The sequence below is a fragment of the Emys orbicularis genome, chromosome 4, assembly GCF_028017835.1.
Source record: "Emys orbicularis isolate rEmyOrb1 chromosome 4, rEmyOrb1.hap1, whole genome shotgun sequence".
Lineage (NCBI taxonomy): Eukaryota > Metazoa > Chordata > Testudines > Emydidae > Emys > Emys orbicularis.
The window spans coordinates 154192770-154218410 of record NC_088686.1 but is presented as its reverse complement, the minus strand read 5'-3'; the positions used below and the strand labels follow the sequence as shown (position 1 = coordinate 154218410).

The 25641-nt window shown below is 48.5% G+C and overlaps 2 protein-coding genes across 2 annotated transcripts; both read right to left on the bottom strand.

The window, feature by feature from the left end:
- Nucleotides 1-8503: 8503 nt before the first annotated feature.
- On the bottom strand, nt 8504-15452 carry LOC135877948 (zinc finger protein 3-like). Its single transcript, XM_065403469.1, has 6 exons — nt 15420-15452; nt 14228-14354; nt 12939-13052; nt 10538-10627; nt 9124-9375; nt 8504-8877 (listed from the first exon to the last, which is right to left on the bottom strand). Exons 2-6 carry the CDS (start codon nt 14352-14354, stop codon nt 8504-8506), a joined length of 957 nt encoding a protein of 318 aa, XP_065259541.1. The 5' UTR covers nt 15420-15452.
- A 1724-nt stretch (nt 15453-17176) lies between these two features.
- Nucleotides 17177-24190, bottom strand: LOC135877947 (zinc finger protein 883-like). The gene is made up of 5 exons (XM_065403468.1): nt 24158-24190; nt 23660-23786; nt 22403-22516; nt 19860-19949; nt 17177-19266 (listed from the first exon to the last, which is right to left on the bottom strand). The coding sequence occupies exons 1-5, from the start codon at nt 24188-24190 to the stop codon at nt 17825-17827; spliced, it is 1806 nt and encodes a 601-aa protein (XP_065259540.1). The 3' UTR covers nt 17177-17824.
- Between the last annotated feature and the right edge of the window lie 1451 nt (nt 24191-25641).

Sequence of the window (25641 nt, the reverse complement as noted above, 5' to 3'; positions counted from 1 at the left end):
AAGCAGTAGCAGCCCAGGCTTTTAGCTCCGGAGGGCTCTGGTTGAAGCCCCAACACGCTGCCCCATGGGGCAGTCAGACAAGAACCTCCCTCCCCCCCGCGGTACCCAGGGACTGAGTTCAGCCTCCCCCAGCGCCTCCCATTGCCAGTGTGTGCAGCGGCCCCAGCCTGGCCCCGAACCCGGTCTCCCGAGCAGGCTGCTCACAGCCCCAGGAGCACAGGCCAGAGGACCTGTCAGCCAGGACCTGCCCCCCCAGCCCCGCCTCCAGCCGCGGCCGGTGCCTGCTCTGCGGGAAGGGGGAAGAACCCGGCAGCCCCCGGAGCACCGCCCCGGGGAAGGGGCCCGCCGGCCCCAGGAGCGAGGAGAGGGTCGGTCGGGCTCTCGCGGGCTGGGGCGCGGACCCTGCCGGGCTCCGCTGCACAAACCGGCCCCCGGGGGGGTCTCTCCGGTCCCAGCAGCTCCCTCCCCAGGCGGCGATTTCCAGCCTCGGCGGCTGTTTCCCTCCCGCCCCGGGCCCCGCTCACCGCGCTGGGGCTGCAGCCTGCAGAGGGGGCTCGCTCCGCACGCGCAGCTCGGGCCGGGCTCGGCCCCCGGGTCTCCGCGGCGGGCACGAGAAGCTCCCTCCCTCTGCCCGCCCCGCCCCCGCAGCAATTACTGGGCGTGTCTAGGCTGGGGAGGACTCGGCGCTCTGTGGGTTTAACCCTTAAGCATCTCGGTCGGGGAAGCGAGTTGCAGAGGGAGCCACTAGGGGAGACGAGGTGAAGTCGGTTCCCTCTTTGTTGGTGGCTCCCGGTCCCTCCCATCCCTGCTGCAAGGGCGGGTATTGGAACTATGTTATAGTGGGGGGGGCTGGACACCATGTGTAGGATGGAAACCACTTCCAGCCAAGGGGGGCTGCCGCTCCTGCCCCCCCAGCGCCCTGAGTTCCAGCCCCCCCATTCAAAAAACATTTCTTAGTAATTCATCAGGGCGAGAGACGCTTTTTCAAATATTTCACCAGAATAAATATGGATTGAGATTCATAACACTATTAGTAAATTAATAGGTTATTTAATAATTATTCAAATCTGGAACTGGGATGTGAGTGGCCGTAAGTAATAAAATACTTTTGGGGGCATTGTAACTTGTGCCATTAAGGTGAGACAAGAAAATTTCCAGAGGTGAAACTCCGTGTCTGGGCTACACGCTGCTAAATATCATCCCCGAGTTTCTATTCTGAATCTATTGCACAGTAGCCATACCACCTGTATGAAAAAAAAAAAATCAACCAAAAGCAATAGTCAACCAAATTGTGGCAGATCCAGATGTAATGTTTTTACATAGTTTATATGGAGAACAGTTACAATTTAAGAAGCACTTTACAATAGTTAGCTAATGGTACAAACAATATTTGGAAAGACCGTTAAGTGGTCCGCCGAGACCCCCAGCGATTTTCAAGTGGTCTGTGGAAAAATAAGTTAGACTACAAGAACAATCAAGGTACCTCACTTTACTTTCATTTAGTTACTCCACTAACTCTAAATCTGCCACTGGGGCTGACCCCTCCCCCACAGCTCCCCACTCCACAGTCAGGGTCTGACCCCCCATTCCCTGAGCTCTGCATGCTGCTGCCAGGACAGGGGCTGACTCCTCCCTCGCCCCAGCTCCCCGCACCACTGCCAGGAGCTGGGGCTGACACCGTCCCCACACTGCTGCCAGGGGCTGGTCCCTAAGCCGCCCCCCCCAGCTCCATTCTACCTGGGGCTGACCCCCCCCAAGCCCTGCTGCCTGACACCTCGCGTTGCCACCCCCCCCCCACACACGTTCCTCTACACCCCACTAGGGGGCGTGCACCAGACTTTTTTGGTAAACTGGGCATTTGTTCATTTGCTCTTGCCAACTGATCTTCTGGACAATACAAGTTCATATAAAGTTTATTAATAGAAAATGATAGGCATAAATCCTGTTATCTGATATGGAGATTCTCAAACCCTTCAATCCAAACCCACTGGCTTAGATGAAACAATATTACAAGTTAAGTACAAGTTAAAACTACAGAGAATTTAAGTGATTTACAAGTAATGAGGGATTGTTCATGGGGAATAAAGAAAAATTCAGAGAGGCCCGTGACTCGTCCCTGACTTTTATAAAAATACCCATGATAAAATAGGAAGGGACTGGGCAGCTGTGGAGTGGCTTGGAGCTCTGGGGCCCCCGCCACTGGTGGGGGTTCAGAACTCCAGGGCCCTCCTGCCACCAGCAGCGGAGGGAAGCTGCAGGGTCCTCCTGCCCCCTCCCCAGCAGTGGAGAGCAGGGAATCCCCCTGCCATCGCTGCAGTGGGGAGCTGCGGGGGTCCACATGCCCCCCAAGGTGGGTCAGGAGCTGCAGGGTACCCCACCCTCGCGGCAGCGGCTACAAACTGCAGGATACCCCGCTGCCCATGGTGGCAGAGAGCTTGGGGGCCCACTGACTCAGGCAGTGGGTGTATCTCACATCCCTGCTGCTATGGCAGGCAATGGGACCCGGCCGCTCCCAGACGCCAGGGCTGAAGTCATGGAGGTCTTTGGAAGTCACAGATTCTGAGACTTTTGCAACTTCAGTGAAAAAAACGTAGCCTTAGTTATAAGAAAATAATAGGTAAAACACAACTAATAACTAACTTTACAAACTAAATGGATTCAAAGCAAAAGTCTCTCTCACCGCATGCTGTATTAGTTTTATTGGTGGGAATCCTTTCAGCTAGGGACCCTCCCCAAGTGCAGTTACTTTCCTTGTCTTTCAGATGTTATTGATGCCATGAGCAGAGAGAGAGGGAGGAACATTTTGGGGCACCTCTTCTTCCTTCTTATAGTTCATTCTCTTCTGCAAGAATCATCTCCAGCTGAATTTCAGAATCCATATACATCATTTCGGTATCCATCGCCCTTTTCAAGAATGCAACCCCGATGTATACAGGAGACCCCCTGCATTCTCATTTAGAAGACAGAAAATTCCAGATTCTGCAGACCTTACACACCTTTAATTATGCACACAACAGTTTAGCTGGCAGTAGACCATAGCACACAAGTAGCACAAAAACCAAAGATACATGTACACTAACTGTACCTAGCACACAGCTCATATTTGGCAAACCTTAAGAGAGCATACATCTTGCGTCTGACAGATTCTGCATATATTATGAACAAAGGTTAGAACAATTTAACTACTACTACATTTGTACAATAAAGCTTAGCATGAGCACGAAGTATTCTGGGAGATTTTAACTAATTCAGTGCTCTAACCCCCCCATTTTTAGAATACAGATAATGATTTAAAGCAGAGAGCAACTGAGCTGAACTGCATGTGGCATAGCCAGCTCCAGTAAGAAAGGCAAGATGGCTGCTTCTCCCCAACATCATCTCCCAAGAGTGACTGGAACATGGCAAAGTCAGCACTGCACGGAAGATTGCAGGTCTTCACCTACACACATGGCAGCGCAGCCATTTCAGACTCATATTTCTCTTGTATTATTTTATTCCCTCCAGGAATGATGACACAACAGTGACAAAGTCACATCTCATCATCACCCTCTGACAGAGAGGCACGGCCACGGATTTCCCCACTTGAGGAATGGGGAGAAAATGGCCCGGTACTGCTGCTCAGTTTGATCTGTGGATGTTGCTGGGACTGGTTTCTCTCCCTCTCTATTTAGGATTCTCTCTCCTGAAACAGTGCTCCCTGGGCTGTCTGTTCCCCATGCAGGATCCCATCTCTGTCCCTGCCCCATGACCGCTGGAGGTTTTATACCCACGTCACACTCTGGGCTGGGACTGCAACTCCACAAGTTGTTTATAGAAAACACTGACAACAAGCAGCAAACCTGAGTCCCAGCTGGCAAAGTGGAGCAAAGTTGCCCACAGATTTTCCTGCACTCCTTGCCACTTGGTGTCAAGGCTGAGCTCCAGGTACATCTCAGTGTTAGGGGTAATCTATACTAGAAGTGCTACAGCTCCCGCTAATGTTCAAGACACCAAACTAACATTCAAGATGCTCTAGTCTAAGCCATGGGAGAGAGCTTGCCTGTCAGCATAACACCTCAACCTCTATGAGAAGCGAAAGCTCTCCCGCCAACATCGCTCGGTCTACACCAGCGCTTAGGTTGGTATATTTTACATCTCTCAGGGATGTGGATTAGTGTTCTGGTAAGTGATAAGTTCTAGTGTAGACAAGCCCTGGGTGGTATTAAAGTGCCACTTACTTGTCCAGGGACACAAATTTGATTTTTTTTTTTTTTAAAAGGCATTTTAACAGGAAGCAACTGACATCTCTCATCCCTGCTGTGTTAAATGAAGGGGTTGGGGGGTAGCTCTTTTTTATGGACACCCAGCCAGCCAGTTAGCTATAAAGTCCCTCTTGGTGGCTGTTCTCTGCTTGCTTTACCTGTAAAGGGTTAACAAAGTCCCCCAGGTAAAAGAAAGGGAGTGGGCACTTGACCAAAAGAGCCAGTGGGAAGGCTAGAACTTTTTAAAATGGGGAAAAAACTTCCCCTTTGTCTCTGTTGTTGTTCTCCGGGAAAGAGGGAAACAGGGAGCAGTTATGCTATGAGAAGCTTTAAGCCAGGTATGATCATCAGATCATACTTAGAACTACTTATTTGGAACCCCCAAATGTGTAAGCGAATCAGGAATGTTTAGAAAGACGCAATTAGGTTTATTTCTGTTTTTCTTCTGGCTAGTGGACTCCTCTATGCTAACCGCAGATGCTTTTGTTTGCTTCTAAACTTTAAGCTGAACCCCCCAAAAAGCTATTTTGGGTGCTTAATTTCTGGAATTGCTTTTTTAAAATCTAGCAAAAGCCTAAGTTCCAGATGTATGTTCTTTCTTTTTGTTTTTAATAAAATTTACCTTTTTTTAAGAACAGGATTGGATTTTTGGTGTCCTAAAAGGTTTATGCATATGTTGTTTAATTACCTGGGGGCAACAGCTAATTTCCTTTGTTTTCTTTCTCAGCTCCTCCCCGGAGGGTGTGTGTGTGTGAAGGGGCTTGAGGGTACCCCAGGAAAGGAAATCCTAACTGCGCTTTCCTGGGTTCCCAGGGGTTTGCATTTGGGTGGTGGCAACATCTACCCATCCAAGGTCAGAGAGAAGTTGTAACCTTGGGAGTTTAATACAAGCCTGGAGTGGCCAGTATTAATTTTTTTAATCCTTGCGGGTCCCCACCTTCTGCACTCGAAGTGCCCGAGTAGGGAATCAGCCTGAACATAAGAACGGCCGTACTGGGTCAGATCAAAGGTCCATCTAGCCCAGTATCCTGTCTACCAACAGTGGCCAGTGCCAGGTGCCCCAGAGGGAGTGAACCTAACAGGCAATGATCAAGTGATATCTCTCCTGCCATCCATCTCCACCCTCTGACAAACAGTCTAGGGACACCATTCCTTACCCATCCTAGCTAATAGCCATTAATGGACTTAACCTCCATGAATTTATCCAGTTCTCTTTTAAATGCTGTTATAGTCCTAGCCTTCACAACCTCCTCAGGCAAGGAGTTCCACAAGTTGACTGTGCACTGTGTGAAGAAGAACTTCCTTTTATTTGTTTTAAACCTGCTGCCTATTAATTTCATTTGGTGACCCCTAGTTCTTGTATTATGGGAATAAGTAAATAACTTTTCCTTATCTACTTTCTCCACATCACTCATGATTTTATATACCTCTATCAGATCCTCCCTTAGTCTCCTCTTTTCCAAGCTGAAAAGTCCTAGCCTCCTTAATCTCTCCTCATATGGGACCCGTTCCAAACCCCCTAATCATTTTAGTTGCCCTTCTCAGAACCAGTATATCTTTTTTGAGATGAGGAGACCACATCTGTACGCAGTATTCAAGATGTGGGCGTATCATCGATTTATATAAGGGCAATAATATATTCTCCTTCTTATTCTCTATCCCCTTTTTAATGATTCCTAACACCCTGTTTGCTTTTTTGACCGCCTCTGCACACTGCGTGGACATCTTCAAAGAACTATCCACAATGACTCCAAGATCTTTTTCCTGATTTGTTGTAGCTAAATTAGCCCCCATCATATTGTATGTATAGCTGGGGTTATTTTTTCCAATGTGCATTACTTTACGTTTATCCACATTAAATTTCATTTGCCATTTTGTTGCCCAATCACTTAGTTTTGTGAGATCTTTTTGAAGTTCTTCACAGTCTGCTTTGGTCTTAACTATCCTGAGCAGTTTAGTATCATCTGCAAACTTTGCCACCTCACTTTTTACCCCTTTCTCCAGATCATTTATGAATAAGTTGAATAGGATTGGTCCTAGGACTGACTGTTGGGGAACACCACTAGTTACCCCTCTCCATTCTGAGAATTTACCATTAATTCCTACCCTTTATTTCCTGTCTTTTAACCAGTTCTCAATCCATGAAAGGATCTTCCCTTTTATCCCATGACAGCTTAATTTACATAAGAGCCTTTGGTGAGGGACCTTGTCAAAGGCTTTCTGGAAATCTAAGTACACTATGTCCACTGGATCCCCCTTGTCCACATGTTTGTTGACCCCTTCAAAGAACTCTAATAGATTAGTAAGACATGATTTTCCTTTACAGAAACCATGTTGACTTTTGCCCAACAATTTATGTTCTTCTATGTGTCTGACAATTTTATTCGTTACTATTGTTTCGACTAATTTGCCTGGTACCGACGTTAGACTTACTGGCCTGGGATCACCTCTAGAGCCCTTTTAAAAAATTGCTGGGATCACCTCTAGAGCCCTTTTAAAATATTGGCATTACATTAGCTATCTTCCAGTCATTGGGTACAGAAGCCGATTTAAAGGACAGGTTACAAACCTTAGTTAATAGTTCCGCAACTTCACATTTGAGTTCTTTCAGAACTCTTGGGTGAATGCCATCTGGTCCCGGTGACTTGTTAATGTTAAGTTTATCAATTAATTCCAAAACCTCCTCTAGTGACACTTCAATCTGTGACAGTTCCTCAGATTTGTCACCTACAAAAGCCAGCTCAGGTTTGGGAATCTCCCTAACATCCTCAGCCGTGAAGACTGAAGCAAAGAATTCGTTTAGTTTCTCCGCAATGACTTTATCGTCTTTAAGTGCTCATTTTGTCTCGATCATCGAGGGGCCCCACTGGTTGTTTGGCAGGCTTCCTGCTTCTGATGTACTTAAAAAACATTTTGTTATTACCTTTTGAGTTTTTGGCTAACCGTTCTTCAAACTCCTCTTTGGCTTTTCTTATTACATTTTTACACTTAATTTGGCAGCGTTTATGCTCCTTTCTATTTACCTCACTAGGATTTGACTTCCACTTTTTAAAGCAAGTCTTTTTTATCTCTCACTGCTTCTTTTACAGGGTTGTTAAGCCACGGTGGCTCTTTTTTAGTTCTTTTACTGCCTTGACACCTGCCCTTGCCTTTTTTTCTGGTGTATGACTTCTGATGGCACAATGAATTAGATGATGGGTAAGTGATGTAGTCACGCTAATCATGACAGCAGCATCCATAGAGGTCAAGCATTTGCATCTACCATCAAGATGATAAAGAAGGTAGTCCATAACCAAACGGCATGCTGTTTGTTCTTGAGCCCCACAGCAACAGGATGCGGAGCTCAAGAAGCCCCAATGGGTAGAGATGTAAGTTAAAGCACCTGTCACCACAATGTATCCTGTTGTAATGAAGAAGGATCTTTCACTTAATACGGTTATTCCGAGGAAGATGTGAGAGCTGATTCGCAGAGAGTAGGGGATGGAAATCTGACTTGTCTATCCACCAAGAAATGCAGCATCAAACCAAAGTACAGTCCCACACCACCTGTTGGTGCGGTTCCTTAGAAATGTTGTCTCTGATATATTGTCTGACAGGCTCACTATTTCAGAGAAGGAGTGTCTTGACTTTAGCTGTATCATCGTTGTGTGACCCGGAAACTCCGATCTCCAAACCTCTGGTCCTATCTGGTATTGCTTGCCTGGCAATTAGGTGTGAAGACAGGGCCCTGGCTTCATTATGCATGAAGCCAACTATCAAGACAGTTTGATTCATAATTTTCTCTCAAAGCCAAATCAAAAACAACCTTCCTTTTGATTCAGTACTATGAGGGGCACACAGGGGATGTCAAGCCTTTCAGTAACTCAGGAGACGAAAGCTCCTTTTCAGTCTCTGCCCATTTTTCCAAACCCCAAAATCCCAGAAGAAATAAAACAATTAATTCCATTTGTGGAGCCTGAGAGGATGGGAGCCACAGTGAGCAAACGGCTTGGGAGAAACCAGGGCCTCCAAAGTGCAGTCCTGACTCCAGTCATCTCTGTCCCACCTGCAGCCCATTATGCCCACTATGGAACGTTTCAGTACCTCTCGAGGACCATACAAATTATTTTAACAAACCCAGCACCTAAACTCGTGTCTGCTTAGTGAAGAGGTGGGAACATTTCAGAGTGGGAGCAAGTTCTCCCTCTTTTACAGGCTTTGGGAACAGGATGAAGTGAGAGAAAGAAGAGGTTCCCTCCATCAAACACCAGGGTCAGGAGTCTCTATCCTGAGTGGATGCTCTGGTGTTTAGTAAGATATGATGAGCGAGCAAAGCGCTTCCCACACTGAGCGCAGGAATATGGTTGCTCTCCTGAGTGGGTTCTCTGATGCTGAGTAAGAGATGATGAGCGAGCAAAGTGCTTCCCACACTCAATGCAGGAATATGGTCGTTCTCCTGAATGGATTTTCAGATGTTCAGTGAGAGATGATGAGTGAGCAAAGCACTTCCCACACTGAGTGCAGGGATAGGGTCGCTCTCCTGAATGGATTCTCAGGTGGTTGGTGAGGCCTGACAATTGGGTGAAACTTTTCCCACACTCAGTGCAGCAATAGGGTTTCTCTCCAGTGTGGATTCTCTGGTGGCGAGTGAGATGATGTATATAGACAAAGCCTTTTCCACAGTCAGTGCAGCGATGGAGTTTCCCATTGTGGACTCTCTGGTGTTTAGAGAGACTGTCTGGATGACGGAATATTTTCCCACACTCAGCACAGCGATGGAGTCTCCCTGTACTATGGGTTTCCTGGTGTCTCCTGAGACTTTGAAGGAGACTGAATTTTTTCCCACACTCAGCACAGCAATGGGGCTGCTCCCCAGTGTGGATCCTCTGATGTCTGATCAGATGTTCTCGTAGGCAGAACTTTTTCCCACACTCATGACACAAGAAGGGTCTCTCTTCGCTGTGGATTTTCTGGTGCCTCGTAAGATTTGATGTAAGTTTGAAGCCTTTCCCACATTGGTTACAGCGATGGGGTCTCTTTTCTGAGTGGATTCTCTGATGATTACGAAATGTTGACGAATCCATAAATTGCTTTCCACACTCAGCGCACGCATAGGGTCTCTCTCCCGAGTGGATTCTCTTGTGGATGGTAAAAGCTGACAAGTATAAGAATCTTTTTCCGCACTCAGCACAGTGATAGGGTCTCTCTCCAGTGTGGATTCTCTGGTGGGCAGTGAGCAGTGATAACTGATTGAATATCTTCCCACATTCAGAACAGGGATGGTCTCTCTTCTTTCTGTGAGCTTTCCCATGTGCTCTGAACTCCTTCTTTCTCCTAAAGCTCTCCCCACACTCGCTACAGTGATACAGTTCCTGTCCCTTATGAACCATCCAGTGGTGGCTTATCAGTTCTCTCTGCACCTTGAATTCTTCTCTGCACACACGGCAGGTATATAGGGTCTTTCTGGGCTCAGCTTTTCCCTCTGCAGGAGGCTTTAGATATGGCCTGGATCTCCTCTGATGGCCTCTTGAGGTTGCCTGCTCCTTCCTGATCAGATTTTTCCTCTGCCTTTGAGGCCTGCCCTGCCTCTTGTGATGTCTTCCCCATTCAGATTTCTTGGAATGGTTCTTCCCTGATGTCCCTCGGAAAGGCCTGAGTGGCTCCAGGTTACCAGGTCCTTCCTCAGGAGTCTGCCCCTCAGCTCTGTTCAGGTTCTTTGCCCCTGCTTGGTGGGGAAGAGAATCCAGATGTTATTTCTTGTGCTGCTCACAAAGGGAAAACACTAACATTCCCAGCAGGGGGATGTACCTGAGGCAGCCCTATGCCTCTCCCCTTAGAGCAGGGCTGCCCATCGGCAGTTGAGTGCAAGAGGCCAAACTCCCAGGGGCCCCAGTGGTAGGGAAGGAGGAGGAGGTCAGTGTCCCATAGGCCCTGATAATAGCCCCCCAAATAAACCTGGAAATCAGCCCCCACAATTCTCTCCCTACTCTGAGGCCCATCTCAGTGAGGAGAACAGCATCACCACACACCAGCACTGACACCCCTCTCCTGAGGGTCACACACAGGGAACACTAATACTGTGATGGATCTCCATGTTCTATGGAAAATGGGGAAGGGGGACAGACTGGGGGAATCTGCGTAAGGGGAGAGATGGAGTTTCTAGGGGGATGGCAGGGTGAGGAGCTGTAGCACTTCTCATGTTTGGGCTTCAATCCCTATTGTAATGCTCTGTGAGGGGAGTGTTTGCAGCTGATGGACGATTCCTGAAATGAGCTCTCCAGCTCCTACTGGTGGAAAAGACAGAACTGGTTCCCTACCTGCTCCAGGGGAAGAGCTTTGTGTGAGGAAGAAGCCCAAGGAGCTTTCAATTGCTGGCCAGTCCCAGGTCTCCTCTGCATCTGAAAAATCTGCACCAAGACAAAAGGTCTTTGGTTGACAACACATAGACCGAATGAATATCACTGAGAGAAGCCCTTCCCCCTGCACTGTAAATTACTCATTTATGGTCACTGTTGGACTGTGGTTCCACAATGCACGAGAGGGGAAGCTATTTGGGTCTGGACACTTATTTTGTACTGTGGTAGCACAACTGAGATCACGGTAACATAGCACCAGGTGCTGCACAAAATTACAGAGAGATCACCCTGATGTTGAAGAGCTTATATACTAAATACACAAAGGGTGGGAGAGAGCCTGAGTCAAAGGAGTAACTTGCTGTTGTAATAATTGGGCCCACAAATTTACCCTAATTGGCCATTTAATTGTAAAAACTGTGAGAAAGTTTATAAAGTGTTACAATATCCTACAACAATAAATGTTGACGGGAAAAGGTGCAAAATATAAAAGGGACGACAGAATTAGTCCAAATATAAAAGGCCTATAATGCAATTCAAGGACAGTGTTAAAATGATGGCTGTAAGCAAGAGAAGTGTGGAACTGGACATTAAAGAACCAAAATGACTGAGTTTAATTTAGGCCTAACTGGCAGAAAAACAATGAGGGGCTGGGCTATTTTGCCCACTACTTCCTTTAAGGGTTTCTCAAAAGAAAACATTTTCGGGGGACAATAAAGGAGAGGAACTGAATGCAACCCTTGCTGACTGAAAAAACAGCAACAGCAGGTGTGTGCCAACAACTGCTGCAGTGAGCGATACCATCATGCTGCCACCCTGATCCTGATTTTGGGACCCCAGATCATCTTTGTCCTAATCCTAAGAGATGTCTAAACAAGACTGGACCAGAGAGGGGGAGCCAGAGGATATTGCCACCATTATCAGTTCTGGCTAACACCCCAAAATCACCTGGAATGTGAGATTTTTGTCCCCCTGTCCCTCTTAACTCCCATGAGTTCTTTTCATTCCCCACATATTTCTTCTCTTTCTTATTCTTCTCCCTTTGCCTTCTGGTAAATAAGAGTCTGGCTTAGCCTGCGAAAACTGCCATAGTTTGCAACCTTGCTGTAAGCCTGTGATCAAAGAGGCAGCCAAACGCATTGTCCAGAACAGACCAACGCTGGACAGGTTTGCCAGGCAGGTCTCCAATTGGCTGATCAGACCGTGTGCCGTGCCTGTGTTTCTCCAGCCGTGAAGCAGCAAGTAAGAGTAAACCCGAGATATAAGCCGTAGGTTCTATTTTCCTGTTCTTTTCTCTTCCCTGTTGAGTGGGTTTGTGGTTTTTTGTCTCCTAGGAAACGGGATCGGATTTTAATAATATCAAAAACAGCGCCAACAGCTTCAACATTTCAAAGGGACAGTTATTACTGTGTTTAATACCATCTAAAAGACTTTCAAACAGAGGCCTTTTGTCTAAAGGCTCTCTGCAGCTAAAGGGAAAGGCAACAAGGGACACTGTCAAAATAAAAGTCTTACATCATCCCTGACATTTCAAATGCCTTAACTCTTTTACCTTCTTTTTCTGTATCTTTAATAAAAGATTAGAAAGAATTTTTCATGGTGTTTCCCATGGTACTACGCAGGCTACTCTCTCTCTATTCCAAACCCCAAACCTTATTTAACATTCTTTAATGTTGCCCATGACAGTGTCATGTTAACACCTTTGTCTCTTTGGGCCCATGTCGTCTATATGAATTAATACAACATTGTCCAAGGTCTGCCAGCAGCTCAGTGGCAGAACGAGGAATAGAGTCCAGGTCTCCTCACTCCCACAACACGATGTTGTCTCCCAACCAGTCCTGGGGAGTAATAAGGAAATCCCTTATTAATGTCAACTGAGAACCCAAAAAAGCGATGGAACGATGCTGAGTACCTACAATATTGGGCCTGAACTTGGAAGGGAGATACGCAAGTGCTGTTCGGACAATGATTCAGACAGCCAGGGAAGAGTTACAAACACTTTGATAGACGGAATTAGAATTCTAAAGGATGTTGACAAACTGGAGAACTGGTCTGAAATCAACAAGGTGACATTCAAGAAACACAAGTACGAAATAGTTCACTTAGGAAGGAAAAATGAAATGCACAACTAGAAAATAGGGAATAACTGACTTGGCAGCAGTACAGGAGAAAAGAATGTGGTGGTTATAGTGGATCACGAATTGAATGGTAGCCGACAATATGATACTGTTCTAAAAAAGCCTAATATTAGACTAAAAGACTAACATTCTGGGATGTATTGTCACTTTGGCCAAAACATATCAGGATTCCAGCTGCCATCAGCTACTCCTTCAATCCCTCCACATCACTTTAACTCCTTCCTCACCTGGGTGGGTTCCTCTAAGAATGTCCCCATCTTCATCTTCTGTAGGACCCTGCACACACAGATCTTCCCCTTGCTCTATGCTGGAGATCACCACTGGCTTGGGAGTTTTGATTCCTGCTTAGAGAAAAGCGTCACTGCTAAGCATTTCTAGGCACAAAAGTGCTGCACTTTCCACAGGTGTTTGTGCCAATTAGGCAATGAGCTAATTGTGAAGGTTAATAGGCAATTGTTTTCCATGGAAACATGAACTGCAACTTATGGTCAACACTCCTGGTGCCCGGCAGTGGCGAGATATTGAGTTGCAAACAACCTGGCACCTGTGGAAAGGGCAGACGGACATGACTGCGGTGTCTGAAGGGATTGAGGGGCACAGATGTGGCAAATGCTGGATATTTCTCCTTAGCCTAGGAGATCTGGGGTCCTCCTTAACTCTACTATGGCCCAGCACCCCTCTCCCTCTGACGGATATGTTTACATAGGAATTAAACAGCTGTAGCTGGCCTGGGTCAGATGTCTTGGGCTTGAGGGGCTCGGGCTGTGGGACTGTAAAATTGCTGAGTGGATATCTGGGGGGAGGGTCCCAGAGCAGAGGCCCAACCCAAGCCTGAACATCTACACTGCAATTTTTAGCGCCGCAGCCTGAGTCCCACATCCTGAGTCAACTGACCCAGGACAGCCAGAGCAGCATAGATGAACCCAGTATACACCAGCTTAGATGAACCCAGTCTGCCTTTCTCCTTAACTGTGGTGTTGGCTGGTCTTTCATCCTGTAGACCTGCAGAACACACAACCCAATGCTCATGTGCTGTCTGGGGAACTACAAGAGCCAGAATTCTCTTGCCTTAAACTGTGGAGCAGTAGTGACTATGGGTGGAAGGATCTCCTCTTGAAGATATGCAGTGTAGTTGTAGCCCTATCAGTCCCAGGATATTAGAGAGACCAGGTGAGTGAGGTAATATCTTTTACTGGACCAACTTCTGTTGGTGAGAGAGAGAAGCTTTCCTTTCCCAGACCTGAAGAAGAGCTCTGAGTGGCTCAAAAACTTGTCTCTCTCACCAACAGAAGTTGGACCAATGAAAGATATTACCTCACCCACCTTGTCTCCCCATGAACTGGCTCCTCTGCTCAATGAAACATGCCTCTATCCATCCACACCCATGCACCCCTCCTTCCAACCCCATAGACACCTCTCCACCCAACCACTCATACCAATGCTCCATCTCAGTAACTGTGTCTCTGTGCAGCACCCAGTGGACTGGGGCCCTGATCTCACAGACACAGCTCCTCACCTAATGAGACCAGAGTCTGGTAATTTTCCCACATGACGTGTCTGTAAAGTTGCTTTTGCTCCTCGCCCAGCAGCGCCCACTCCGCTGGGGAGAAATACATGGCCACATCCTCAAACGTCACCGACATCTGAAAGGACAAACAACCCAACTCAGCATGGCAAAGTTTACACACTGGTACAGGAACAGCTGTTGCAGGTGATGCAGATGTACAGTGGTCCACGCAACTGGGAGGGCCCTGGGAGGCTTGAAAGTTTGTACCATTACTATGGTTGCAGGTTTGTCGCAGTGAAAAAAATTAATGGACAGAGTTTTCCTGGAGCGGCATTCTAGGGTGTGTACAGGGTTGGTTCACTCCCCAGTCGCTCCCTCCCTGGCCGTGCCCGCTCTCTTGGGCGGAAATTAGGGTTACACTGTTGTAGCGGTGTTAGTCCCAGGATATTAGAGAGACAAGGTGGAGGAGATAATATCTCTTACTGCACCAAACTTATTTGTTCTTGAGCTACACAGAGCAGGGTCCTAAAGTCCAGGCTCCAGCAGAAGCCCAAATGTCTGCACCGCACTTAAACTGCCCCTAGGCTGAGCCATATCAGTTGGCACGGCCCGGCTGCAGATTTTGAGTTGCCCTCTAGACAGACCCTGGGAGCCCCAGCCAAAGAGCTGTGGCTCAAGCAGTAGCAGCCCAGGCTTTTAGCTCCAGAGGGCTCTGGTTGAATCCCCAACACGCTGCCCCATGGGGCAGTCAGACAAGGAACCTCCCCCCGCCCCCGCGGTACCCAGGGACTGAGTTCAGCCTCCCGCAGCGCCTCCCATTGCCAGTGTGTGCAGCGGCCCCAGCCTGGCCCCGAACCCGGTCTCCCGAGCAGGCTGCTCACAGCCCCAGGAGCACAGGCCAGAGGACCTGTCAGCCAGGACCTGCCCCCCCAGCCCCGCCTCCAGCCCCGGCCGGTACCTGCTCTGCGGGAAGGGGGAAGAACCCGGCAGCCCCCGGAGCACCGCCCCGGGGAAGGGTCCCGCCCGCCCCCAGGAGCGAGGAGAGGGTCGGTCGGGCTCTCGCGGGCTGGGGCGCGGACCCTGCCGGGCTCCGCTGCACAAACCGGCCCCCGGGGGGTCTCTCCGCCCCCAGCAGCTCCCTCCCCAGGCGGCGATTTCCAGCCTCGGCGGCTGTTTCCCTCCCGCGCCGGGCCCCGCTCACCGCGCCGGGCGCTGGGGCTGCAGCCTGCAGAGGGGGCTCGCTCCGCACGCGCAGCTCGGGCCGGGCTCGGCCCCCGGGTCTCCGCGGCGGGCACGAGAAGCTCCCTCCCTCTGCCCGCCCCGCCCCCGCAGCAATTACTGGGCGTGTCTAGGCTGGGGAGGACTCGGAGCTCTGTGGGTTTAACCCTTAAGCATCGCGGTCGGGGAAGCGAGTTGCAGAGGGAGCCACTAGGGGAGACGAGGTGAAGTCGGTTCCCTCTTTGTTGGTGGCTCCCGGTCCCTCCCATCCCTGCTGCAAGGGCGGGTATTGGAACTATGTTATAGTGGGGGGGGGGGGGGCTGGATACCATGTGTAGGATGGAAACCACTTCAAACCAGGAGGTGCTGCCTCTCCTGCCCCCCCAGCACCCTGAGTTCCAGCCCCCCTGTTCAAAGAACATTTCTTAGTAATTCATCAGAGTGAGATGCCTTTTCAAACATTTTACCACAAGAAATGTGACTGAGGTTCATAACAGTGTATATTAGTAAATACATACATTATTTAATAATTATTCAAATCTGGATCTGGGATGAGAGTGGCTGTAAGTGATAAAATACTTCTCGGGGCAGCCTAAGTGCCACTGTGGTGAGACAAGAATATGCCATTCCCAGAGCTGACACTGCGTGTCTAGGTTACATTCTGCCAAATATCATACCCCTGTTTCTATTTTGTATTGAATTTGACAGTAGCCATACCACATGCATGGGGAAAAAAATCAACCAAAAGCAATAGTCAACCAAATTGTTGCAGATCCAGAGGTAATGTTTTCACATAAATTATATGGACAGTTACAATTCAAGAAACCTCTATGACTAACCTTTCTTGGTTCTTAGACAAATTAAGAACAGGAAAAATGGCTAATCTAGAGAACTGTCTTGCGGGGGGGGGGGGGGAAAGAGGAGTCCTTGTGGCACTTTAGAGACTAACAAATTTATTTGGGCATAAGCTTTCATGGGCTATGACCCGCTTCATCAGATGCGTGGAGTGAAAGATACAGTAGGCAGGTATAAATAGACAGCACATGAAAAGATGGGAGTTGCTTTACCAAGTGGGGGATCAGTGCTAATGAGGTTAATACAATCAGGGTGGATGTGGCCCATTCTCAACAGTTGATAAGAAGGTATGATTTGTGTCCATTTATTCTTTTTCACAGAGACTGTCTGGTTTGGTCAATGTACATGGCAGAGGGGCATTGCTGGCACCCTGACTGAATTGGCCTCGTTAGCACTACAATAAATATTTTTTTCCTCTGCTGATATTCACGCCTTCTTGTCAACTGTTGGGAATGGGCCACATCCACCCTGACTGTATTACCTGATACAGACTAACACAGCAACCCTCTGAAACCTGTCTTGCAGCAGTTACATCTTCACTCTGTTTCAAACTATGAGCACAGTTTAGCTGATATTTGTATTCTCCTCATTTAGGAGACAGAAAATTCCAAATTCCACAGACCTTACATACCTTTTCTTATCTAATTATGCACACTGCAGTTTAGCTGGCAATAGACCATAGCACACAAGTAGCATTAGATCAAGGACACATTTGCACTAACTGTACCTAGCACACAGTTCATATCTGGCAAACCTTAAGAGAGCATACATCTTGCGTCTGACAGATGTCGCATATACAATTAACAAAGGTTAGAACAATTGAACTACTAGTAAATTAGCACAATAAAGCTTAGCATGAGCACAGAGTATTCTGGGAGATTTTTACTAGTTCAAAGCCTAACACCCCCATTTCTAGAGTGGGAATAACAGTTTAGAGAATATTACAACTGAACTGAAATGCAGCTGGCATTGCCTTTCTTTTTGGAGCAGGTTGTCATGGATAAAGTCAGCACTGCAGGGAAAATTGCAGGTCTTCACCTACACACATGGCAGCGCAGCCATTTCAGACTCATCATTCTCTTGTATTATTTTATTCCCTCCAAGAACGATGAGACAACAGTGACATAAAGTCGCATCTCATCATCGCCCTCCGACAGACAGGCACAGCCACAGATTTCCCCACTTGAGGAACAGGGAGACACTGGCCTGGTACTGCTGATCAATTTGTTTTGTGGCTGTTTGATTGATTTGTGAACTCCAAAGTGCAGTCCTGACACCAATCATCTCTGTCCCAGTTGCAGCCCATAATGCCCACAAGGGAATGTTTCGGTACCTCTAGGGTTAAATGCTTCCATCTCCAGGACTACACAAAATAATTTTAACAAACCCAGCACCTAAGCTTGTGTCTACTTAGTGAAGAGGTGGGAACATTTCAGAGTGGGAGCAAGTTCTCCCTCTTTTACAGGCTTTGGGAACAGGGTGAAGTGAGAGATTGAAGAAGTTCCCTCCATCAAAAACAAGGGTCAGGAGTCTCTATACTGAGTGGGTGCTCTGGTGTTTAGTAAGATATGATGAGCGAGCAAAGCGCTTCCCACATTGAGCGCAGGAATATGGTTGCTCTCCTGGGTGGGTTCTTCGATGCTGAGTAAGAGATGATGAGCGAGCAAAGTGCTTCCCACACTGTATGCAGGAATATGGTCGCTCTCCTGAATGGATTTTCAGATGTTCAGTGAGAGATGATGAGTGAGCAAAGCACTTCCCACACTGTGTGCAGGGATAGGGTCGCTCTCCTGAATGGATTCTCTGGTGGTTGATAAGGCCTGACAATTGGGTGAAACTTTTCCCACACTCAGTGCAGCAATAGGGTTTCTCTCCAGTGTGGATTCTCTGGTGGCGAGTGAGATGTTGTAGACGGACAAAGCCTTTTCCACAGTCAGTGCAGCGATAGAGTTCCCCAGTGTGTACTCTCTTGTGTCTAGTGAGACTGTTTGGATGACCGAATATTTTCCCACACTCATCACAGCGATGGAGTCTCTCCGTGCTATGGATTTCCCAGTGTCTCCTGAGACTTTGAAGGAGACTGAATTTTTTCCCACACTCAGCACAGCAATGGGGCTGCTCCCCAGTGTGGATCATCTGATGTCTAATGAGATGTTCTCGTAGGCAAAATTTTTTCCCACACTCGTGGCACAAGAAGCGTCTCTCTTTGCTGTGGATTTTCAGGTGTCTAGTAAGACCTGAAGCAACTTTGAAGCCTTTCCCACATTGGTTACAGCGATGGGGTCTCTTTTCTGAGTGGATTGCCTGATGATTACGAAATCCTGAAGAATTCATAAATCGCTTTCCACACTCAGCGCAGGTATAGGGTCTCTCTCCTGAGTGGACTCTCTTGTGGCTGTTAAGAGCTGATATATGGACGAATCTTTTTCCGCACTCAGCACAGCAATAGGGTCTCTCTCCCGTATGTATTCTCTGGTGGGCAATGAGATGTGATAACCGGTTGAATATCTTCCCACATTCAGAACAGGGATGGTCTCTCTTCTTTCTGTGAGCTTTCCCATGTGCTCTGAAATCTTTCTTTCTCCTAAAGCTCTCTCCACACTCGCTACAGTGATACAGTTTGTGTCTCCTATGAACCGTCCAGTGGTGGCTTATCAGGTCTCTCTGCACCTTGAATTCTTCCCTGCACACACGGCAGGTATATAGGGTCTTTCTGGGCTCAGCTTTTCCCTCTGCAGGAGGCTTTAGATGTGGCCTGGATCTCCTCTGATGGCCTCTTCGGGTTCCTGACTCCTTTCTAGTCAGGTGCTTCCTCTGCCTTTGGAGCCTGCACTGCCTCTTGCGGTGCCTTCCCCGCTCAGTTTTCTGGGAATGGCTCTCCACTGATGTTCCTGGGAAAGGGCTGGGTGACTCCAGGTTGCCAGAGTCTTCCTCAGGAGTCTGCCCCTCAGCCCTGCTCAGGTTCCTTGCCCCTGCTTGGTGGGGAAGAGAATTCAGATGTTATTTCTTGTGCTGCTCAGAAATGGAAACCACTAACATTCCCAGGAGGAGGATGTGCCTAAGGGAGCCCCATGCCTCTCCCCTCAGAGCAGGGCTAGCCATCGGCAGTTGAGCGCAAGAGGCCAATCTCCCAGAGGCCCCAGCGCTGGGGAAGGAGGAGAAGATCAGCGTCTCATAGGCCCTGATAATAGCCCCCCAAGCAAACGTGAAAATCAGCCCCCACAATTCTCTCCCTACTCTGAGGCCTGTCTCATTGGGGACAACAGCATCACCACACACCAGCAGTGACACCCCTCTCCCAAGGGACACACACGGAACACTCACACTGTGATGGATCCCAACGTCTCCATGTTCTATGGAAAATGGGAGAGGGGGAGAGACTGGGGGAATCTGTGTAAGGGGAGAGATGGGGTTTCTAGGGGGATGTCAGGGTGAGGAGCTGTAGCACTTCTCATGTTTGGGCTTCAATCCCTATTGTAATGCTCTGTGAGGGGAGAGTTTGCAGCTGATGGACGATTCCTGAAATGAGCTCTCCGGCTTCCACTGCTGGAGAGGACAGGTTCCCTACCTGCTCCAGGGAAAGAGCTTTGTGTGAGGAAGAAGCCCAAGGAGCTTTCAATTGCTGACCAGTCCCAGGTCTCCTCTGCATCTGGAAAATCTGCACCAAGACAAAAGGCCATTGATTGACATTATATGGACTAAACGAACATCACTGAGAGAAGCCCTTTCTCCTGCACTGTAAAGCACTAATTTATAATCACTGTTGGACAGTGGGTTCCACATAGGGTGACCAGATGTCCCGATTTTATAGGGACAGTCCTGATTTTGGGGGCTTTTTCTTATATAGGCACCTATTATCTTCCACCCCCAGTCCCGATTTTTTTTTTCTTTTTTTTTTTTTTACACTTGCTATCTGGTCACCCTAGTTCCACAACACACAAGAGGGAAAGCTATTTGGGGCTTGACTGTTACTTTGTATTGTAGTAGCACAACTGAGCTTGTGGTTTCATAGCACCAAGTGCTACATAGAGAGATCACCCTGATGTTGAAGAGCTTATATACCAAATAGATAAAGGGGGGAGAAACCTGAGACAAAGGAGTAACTGGCTGTTGTAATAATTGGGCCCACAAATTTACCCTAATTGGCAGTTTAATTGTAAAAACTGTGAGAAAGTTTATAAAGTGTTACAATATCCTACAACACTAAATGCTGATGGGAAAAAGTGCAAAATATAAACAAGACAACGGAATTGGTCCAAACAAAAGAGGCCTATAATGCAATTCAAGGACAGTGATAAAATGATGGCTGTAAACAAGAGAAATATGGAAATGGACATTAATGAACCAAAATGAATAAGTTAGAATTTAAGCCTAACTGACAGAAAAAGAATGAGGGGATGGGCTAGTTTGCCCATTACTTCCTTTAAGGGTTTCTCAAAAGAAAACACTTTCGGGAGGAAATAAAGGAGCGGAACTGAATGCATCCCTTGCTGACTGAAAAAACAGCAACAGCAGGTGTGTGCCAACAACTGCTGTGGTGAGCGATACCATCATGCTGCCACCCTGAACCTCTTTTGGGATCCCAGATCTTCTTCATCCTTATCCTAAGAGATCTCCTAACAAGACTGGACCAGAGAGAGGGAGCCAGAGGATATTGCCACCGTTACCAGTTCTGGCTAACTCCCCAAAATCACCTGGAATGTGAGATTTTTGTCTCCCTGTCCCTCTTAACTCCCATGAATTCTTTTCATTCCCCACATGTTTCTTCTCTTTCTTACTCTTCTCCCTTTGCCTTCTAGTAAATAAGAATCTGGCTTAGCTGGCCAAAACTGCCATAGTTTGCAACATTGCTGTAAGCCTGTGATCAAAGAGGCAGGCAAACGCATTGTCCAGAACAGACCAACACTGTTACAGGTTTGCCAAGCAGGTCTCCAATTGGCTGATCAGACTGTGTTTGCCTGTGTTTCTCCAGCAGTGAAGCAGCAAGTAAGAGTAAACCCGAGACAGAAGCCGCATGTTCTATCTTTGTTATTCTTTTCTCTTCCCTCTTGTGTGGGTTCGTTCTGTTTTGTCTCCTAGGAAAAGGGATCGGATTTTAATAATATCAACAACAGCTCCAGTCCATTTCAACTAACTGCTTCTCTTTTCCCCAAAAGGACAGTTATTACCATCTTTAATGCCATCTAAAAGACTTTCAAACAGAGGCCTTTTGTCTAAAGACTCTCTCCAGCTAAAGGGAAAGGCAACAAGGGACACTGTCAAAATAAAAGTCTTACATAATACCTACAATGACTCAACTCTTTTTCCTTCTTTTTCTGTATATTTAATAAAAGATTAGAAAGAATTTTTCATGGTGTTTCCACGGCATAGAGCAGGCTACTCTCTCTGTATTCCAAACCCCAAACCTTATTTAACACTCTTTAATGTTGGCCATCACAGTGTCATGTTAACACCTTTGTCTTTTTGGGCCCATGTCGTCTATATGAATTAATACAACATTGTCCAAGGTCTGCCAGCAGCTCAGTGGCAGAATGAGGAATACAGTCCAGGTCTCCTCACTCCCACAATATGATGTTGCCTCCCAACCAGTCCTGGAGAGTAATAAGGAAATCTCTTATTAATGTCAACTGAGAGCCCAAAAATGCGATGGAACGATGTTGGGTCCCTACAAAACTGGGCCTGAACTTGGAAGGGAGATTCCCAAGTGCTGTTCAGCCAATAACTCAGACAGCCAGCGTAGGATTACAAACACTTTGGTGGACAGGATTAGAATTCTAAATGATCTTGACAAACTGGAGAACTGGTCTGAAATCAACAAGGTGACATTCAAGAAACACAAGTTAAAATGAGTTCACCTAGAAAGGAAAATGAAATGTACAACAGAAAATGGGGGATAACTGGCTTGGCAGAGGTGCAACAGAAAAGAATGTGGTGGTTATAGTGGATCATGAATTGAATGAGAGCTGACAGTGTGATACTGTTCTAAAAAAGCCTAACAACAATACACTAAAAGACTAACATTCTGGGAAGTATTGTCACTTTGGCCACAATCTATCAGGATTCCAGCTGCCTTCCTTCAATCCCTGCACATCAGTTTAACTCCTTCCTCACCTGGGTGGGTTCCTCTCAGGATGTCCCCATCTTCATCTTCTATAGGACCCGGCCCACACAGATTTTCTCCTCGCTCTATGCTGGAGATCACCACTGGCTTGGGGGCTTGGATTCCTGCTTAGAGAAAAGCATCACCACCCACTAGATCTAAGCTGAGCACTTCTACCCACAGAATTCTTGCACTTTGCACAGCTCCATATGCAATGTTTGTTAATTAGGCAATGAGCTAAATGTGAAGGCTAATAGGCAATTGTTTTCTATGGAAACATGTACTGCAACTTATGGTCAACACTCCTGGTGCCCGGCAGTGGCGGGATATTGAGTTGCAAACAACCTGGCACCCGTGGAAAGTGCAGATGGAGAGGACTGCGGTGTCTAAAGGGATTGAGGGGAACAGATGGGGCAAATGCTGGCTATTTCTCCTTGGCCTAGGAGAGTTACTCAGTTACCCAGCACCCCCTCTCTCCTGTGGATATGTTTACATAGGAATAAAACACATGTAGCTGGCCTGGGTCAGATGACTTGGGCTTGAGCTGCAGGACTGCAAAATTGCTGAGTGGCTATTTGGAGGGAGGGTCCCAGAGCCCAGGCTCCAACCCCAGCATGAATATCTACACTGCAATCTTTAGCCCCGCAGCCTGAGCTCTATGTCATGAGTCAACTGACCCAGGCCACCCATAACCATGCCGGGGGTCTTTTATACCAGCACAGATGAACCCAGTCTGTCTTTCTCCTTAACTGTGGTGTTGGCTGGCCTCTCATCCCGTAGGCCTGCAAAACACATGACCCTTTTCTGCTCATGTGCTCTGTCTGGGGAACTACAAGAGCCAGGATTCTCTTGCATTAAACTGTGGAGCAGTCGTGACTATGGGTGGAAGGATCTCCTCTTGAAGATATGAAGTGTAGTTATAGACGTATCAGTCCCAGGATATTAGAGAGACCAGGTGAGTGAAGTAATATCTTTTACTGGACCAACTTCTGTTGGTGAGAGAGAGAAGCTTTCCTTTCCCAGACCTGAAGAAGAGCTCTGTGTGGCTCAAAAGCTTGTCTCTCTCACCAACAGAAGTTGGACCAATGAAAGATATTACCTCACCCACCTTGTCTCCCCATGAACTGGCTGCTCTGCTCAATGAAACATGCCTCTATCCATCCATCCACACCCATGCACCCCTCCTTCAAACCCCATAAACACCTTTCTGTGTCTCTGTGAAGCACCCAGTGCACTGGGGCCCTGATCTCACAGACACAGCTCCTCACCTAATGAGACCAGAGTCTGGTAATTTTCCCACATGACGTGTCTGTAAAGTTGCTTTTGCTCCTCGCCCAGCAGCACCCATTCTGCTGGGGAGAAATACATGGCCACATCCTCAAACGTCACCGACATCTGAAAGGACAAACAACCCAACTCAGCATGGCAAAGTTTACACAATGATAAAGGAATAGTTATTGCAGGTGAGGCAGATGTACAGTGGTCCACGGAACTGGGAGGTTTGAAAGTTTGTACCATTATTATGGGTGTGGGTTTGCGCCGTGTAAAAAAAGTAATGGACAGTGTTTTCTGTGTCTGTGATTCACCCCACAGTGGTGGCTCGGGAGCTGAGCCTGGCCCCCTGCTGTGGGTGTTGTATCCTGGCACAAAGAGTAGCACCACTTCTGCAGCGTCATCCTCCTGACCCTCTGTCATGATGGGACAGGCAGGCCAAACTTCAGTTAGTGTCGCAGCAACCTGGAGCACCAGGTCACAGTCCCACTCACATTTAGCCAGCACTCCTGACCCTGTGTCACCATGCCGGAGGGCTGGGCAGACCAAACCTGAGTAGCACTGCAGCCCCTCCAGCCATGATGCAATGTCCAGAGCAGGACACTGGGCCCAGCCAGCCCCAATGGACCCTGCTGGAGCCACTACTACGGGGTGAATGTGGGGCACTGGAGTAGCATTGTGGGGTGAGTACAGGGTTGGTTCACTCTCCAGTCGCTCCCTCCGTGGGCTTGCCCTCTTTATTAGGCAGGAATTAGGGTTACATTGTTGTAGCCGTGTTGGTCCCAGGATATTAGAGAGACAAGGTAGGGGAGATAATATCTCTTACTGGACCAAGAGCTACATAGAGCAGAGTCCTAAAGCCCAGACTCCAGCAGAAGCCCAAACGTCTGCACCGCAATTAAACTGCCCCTAGGCTGAGCCCCATCAGCTGGAACAGCCCAGCTGCAGGTTTTAATTGTCCCCTACACAGACCCTGGGAGCCCCAGCCAGAGAGCTGTGGCTCAAGAGTAGCAGCCCAGGCTTTTAGCTCCGGAGGGCTCTGGTTGAATCCCCAACACGCTGCCCGATGGGGCAGTCAGACAAAGAACCTCCCTCCCCCCCCCGCGGTAGCCAGGGACTGAGTTCAGCCTCCCGCAGCGCCTCCCATTGCCAGTGTGTGCAGCGGCCCCAGCCTGGCCCCGAACCCGGTCTCCCGAGCAGGCTGGTCACGGCCCCAGGAGCACAGGCCAGAGGACCTGTCAGCCAGGACCTGCCCCCCCAGCCCCGCCTCCAGCCCCGGCCGGTGCCTGCTCTGCGGGAAGGGGGAAGAACCCGGCAGCCCCCGGAGCACCGCCCCGGGGAAGGGGCCCGCCCGCCCGCCCCCAGGAGCGAGGAGAGGGTCGGTCGGGCTCTCGCGGGCTGGGGCGCGGACCCTGCCGGGCTCCGCTGCACAAACCGGCCCCCGGGGGGGTCTCTCCGCCCCCAGCAGCTCCCTCCCCAGGCGGCGATTTCCAGCCTCGGCGGCTGTTTCCCTCCCGCCCCGGGCCCCGCTTACCGCGCCGGGCGCTGGGGCTGCAGCCTGCAGAGGGGGCTCGCTCCGCACGCGCAGCTCGGGCCGGGCTCGGCCCCCGGGTCTCCGCGGCGGGCACGAGAAGCTCCCTCCCTCTGCCCGCCCCGCCCCCGCAGCAATTACTGGGCGTGTCTAGGCTGGGGAGGACTCGGAGCTCTGTGGGTTTAACCCTTAAGCATCTCGTTCGGGGAAGTTTTGTTACTGGCCCAGCCAGCGGTGAACACGAAGTGAAATCGGTTCCCTGTTGATGGTTCCCATTCTTTATTCAAAAGAGCATTTTGTAGTAATTCATCAGTGTGCGATGCCTTTTCAAACATTTTACCATAAGAAATCTGATTGAATTTCATAACAAAAACAACAAGGAGTCCTGTGGCACCTTAGAGACTAACAAATTTATTTGGGCATATGCTTTCGTGGGCTATAACCCAC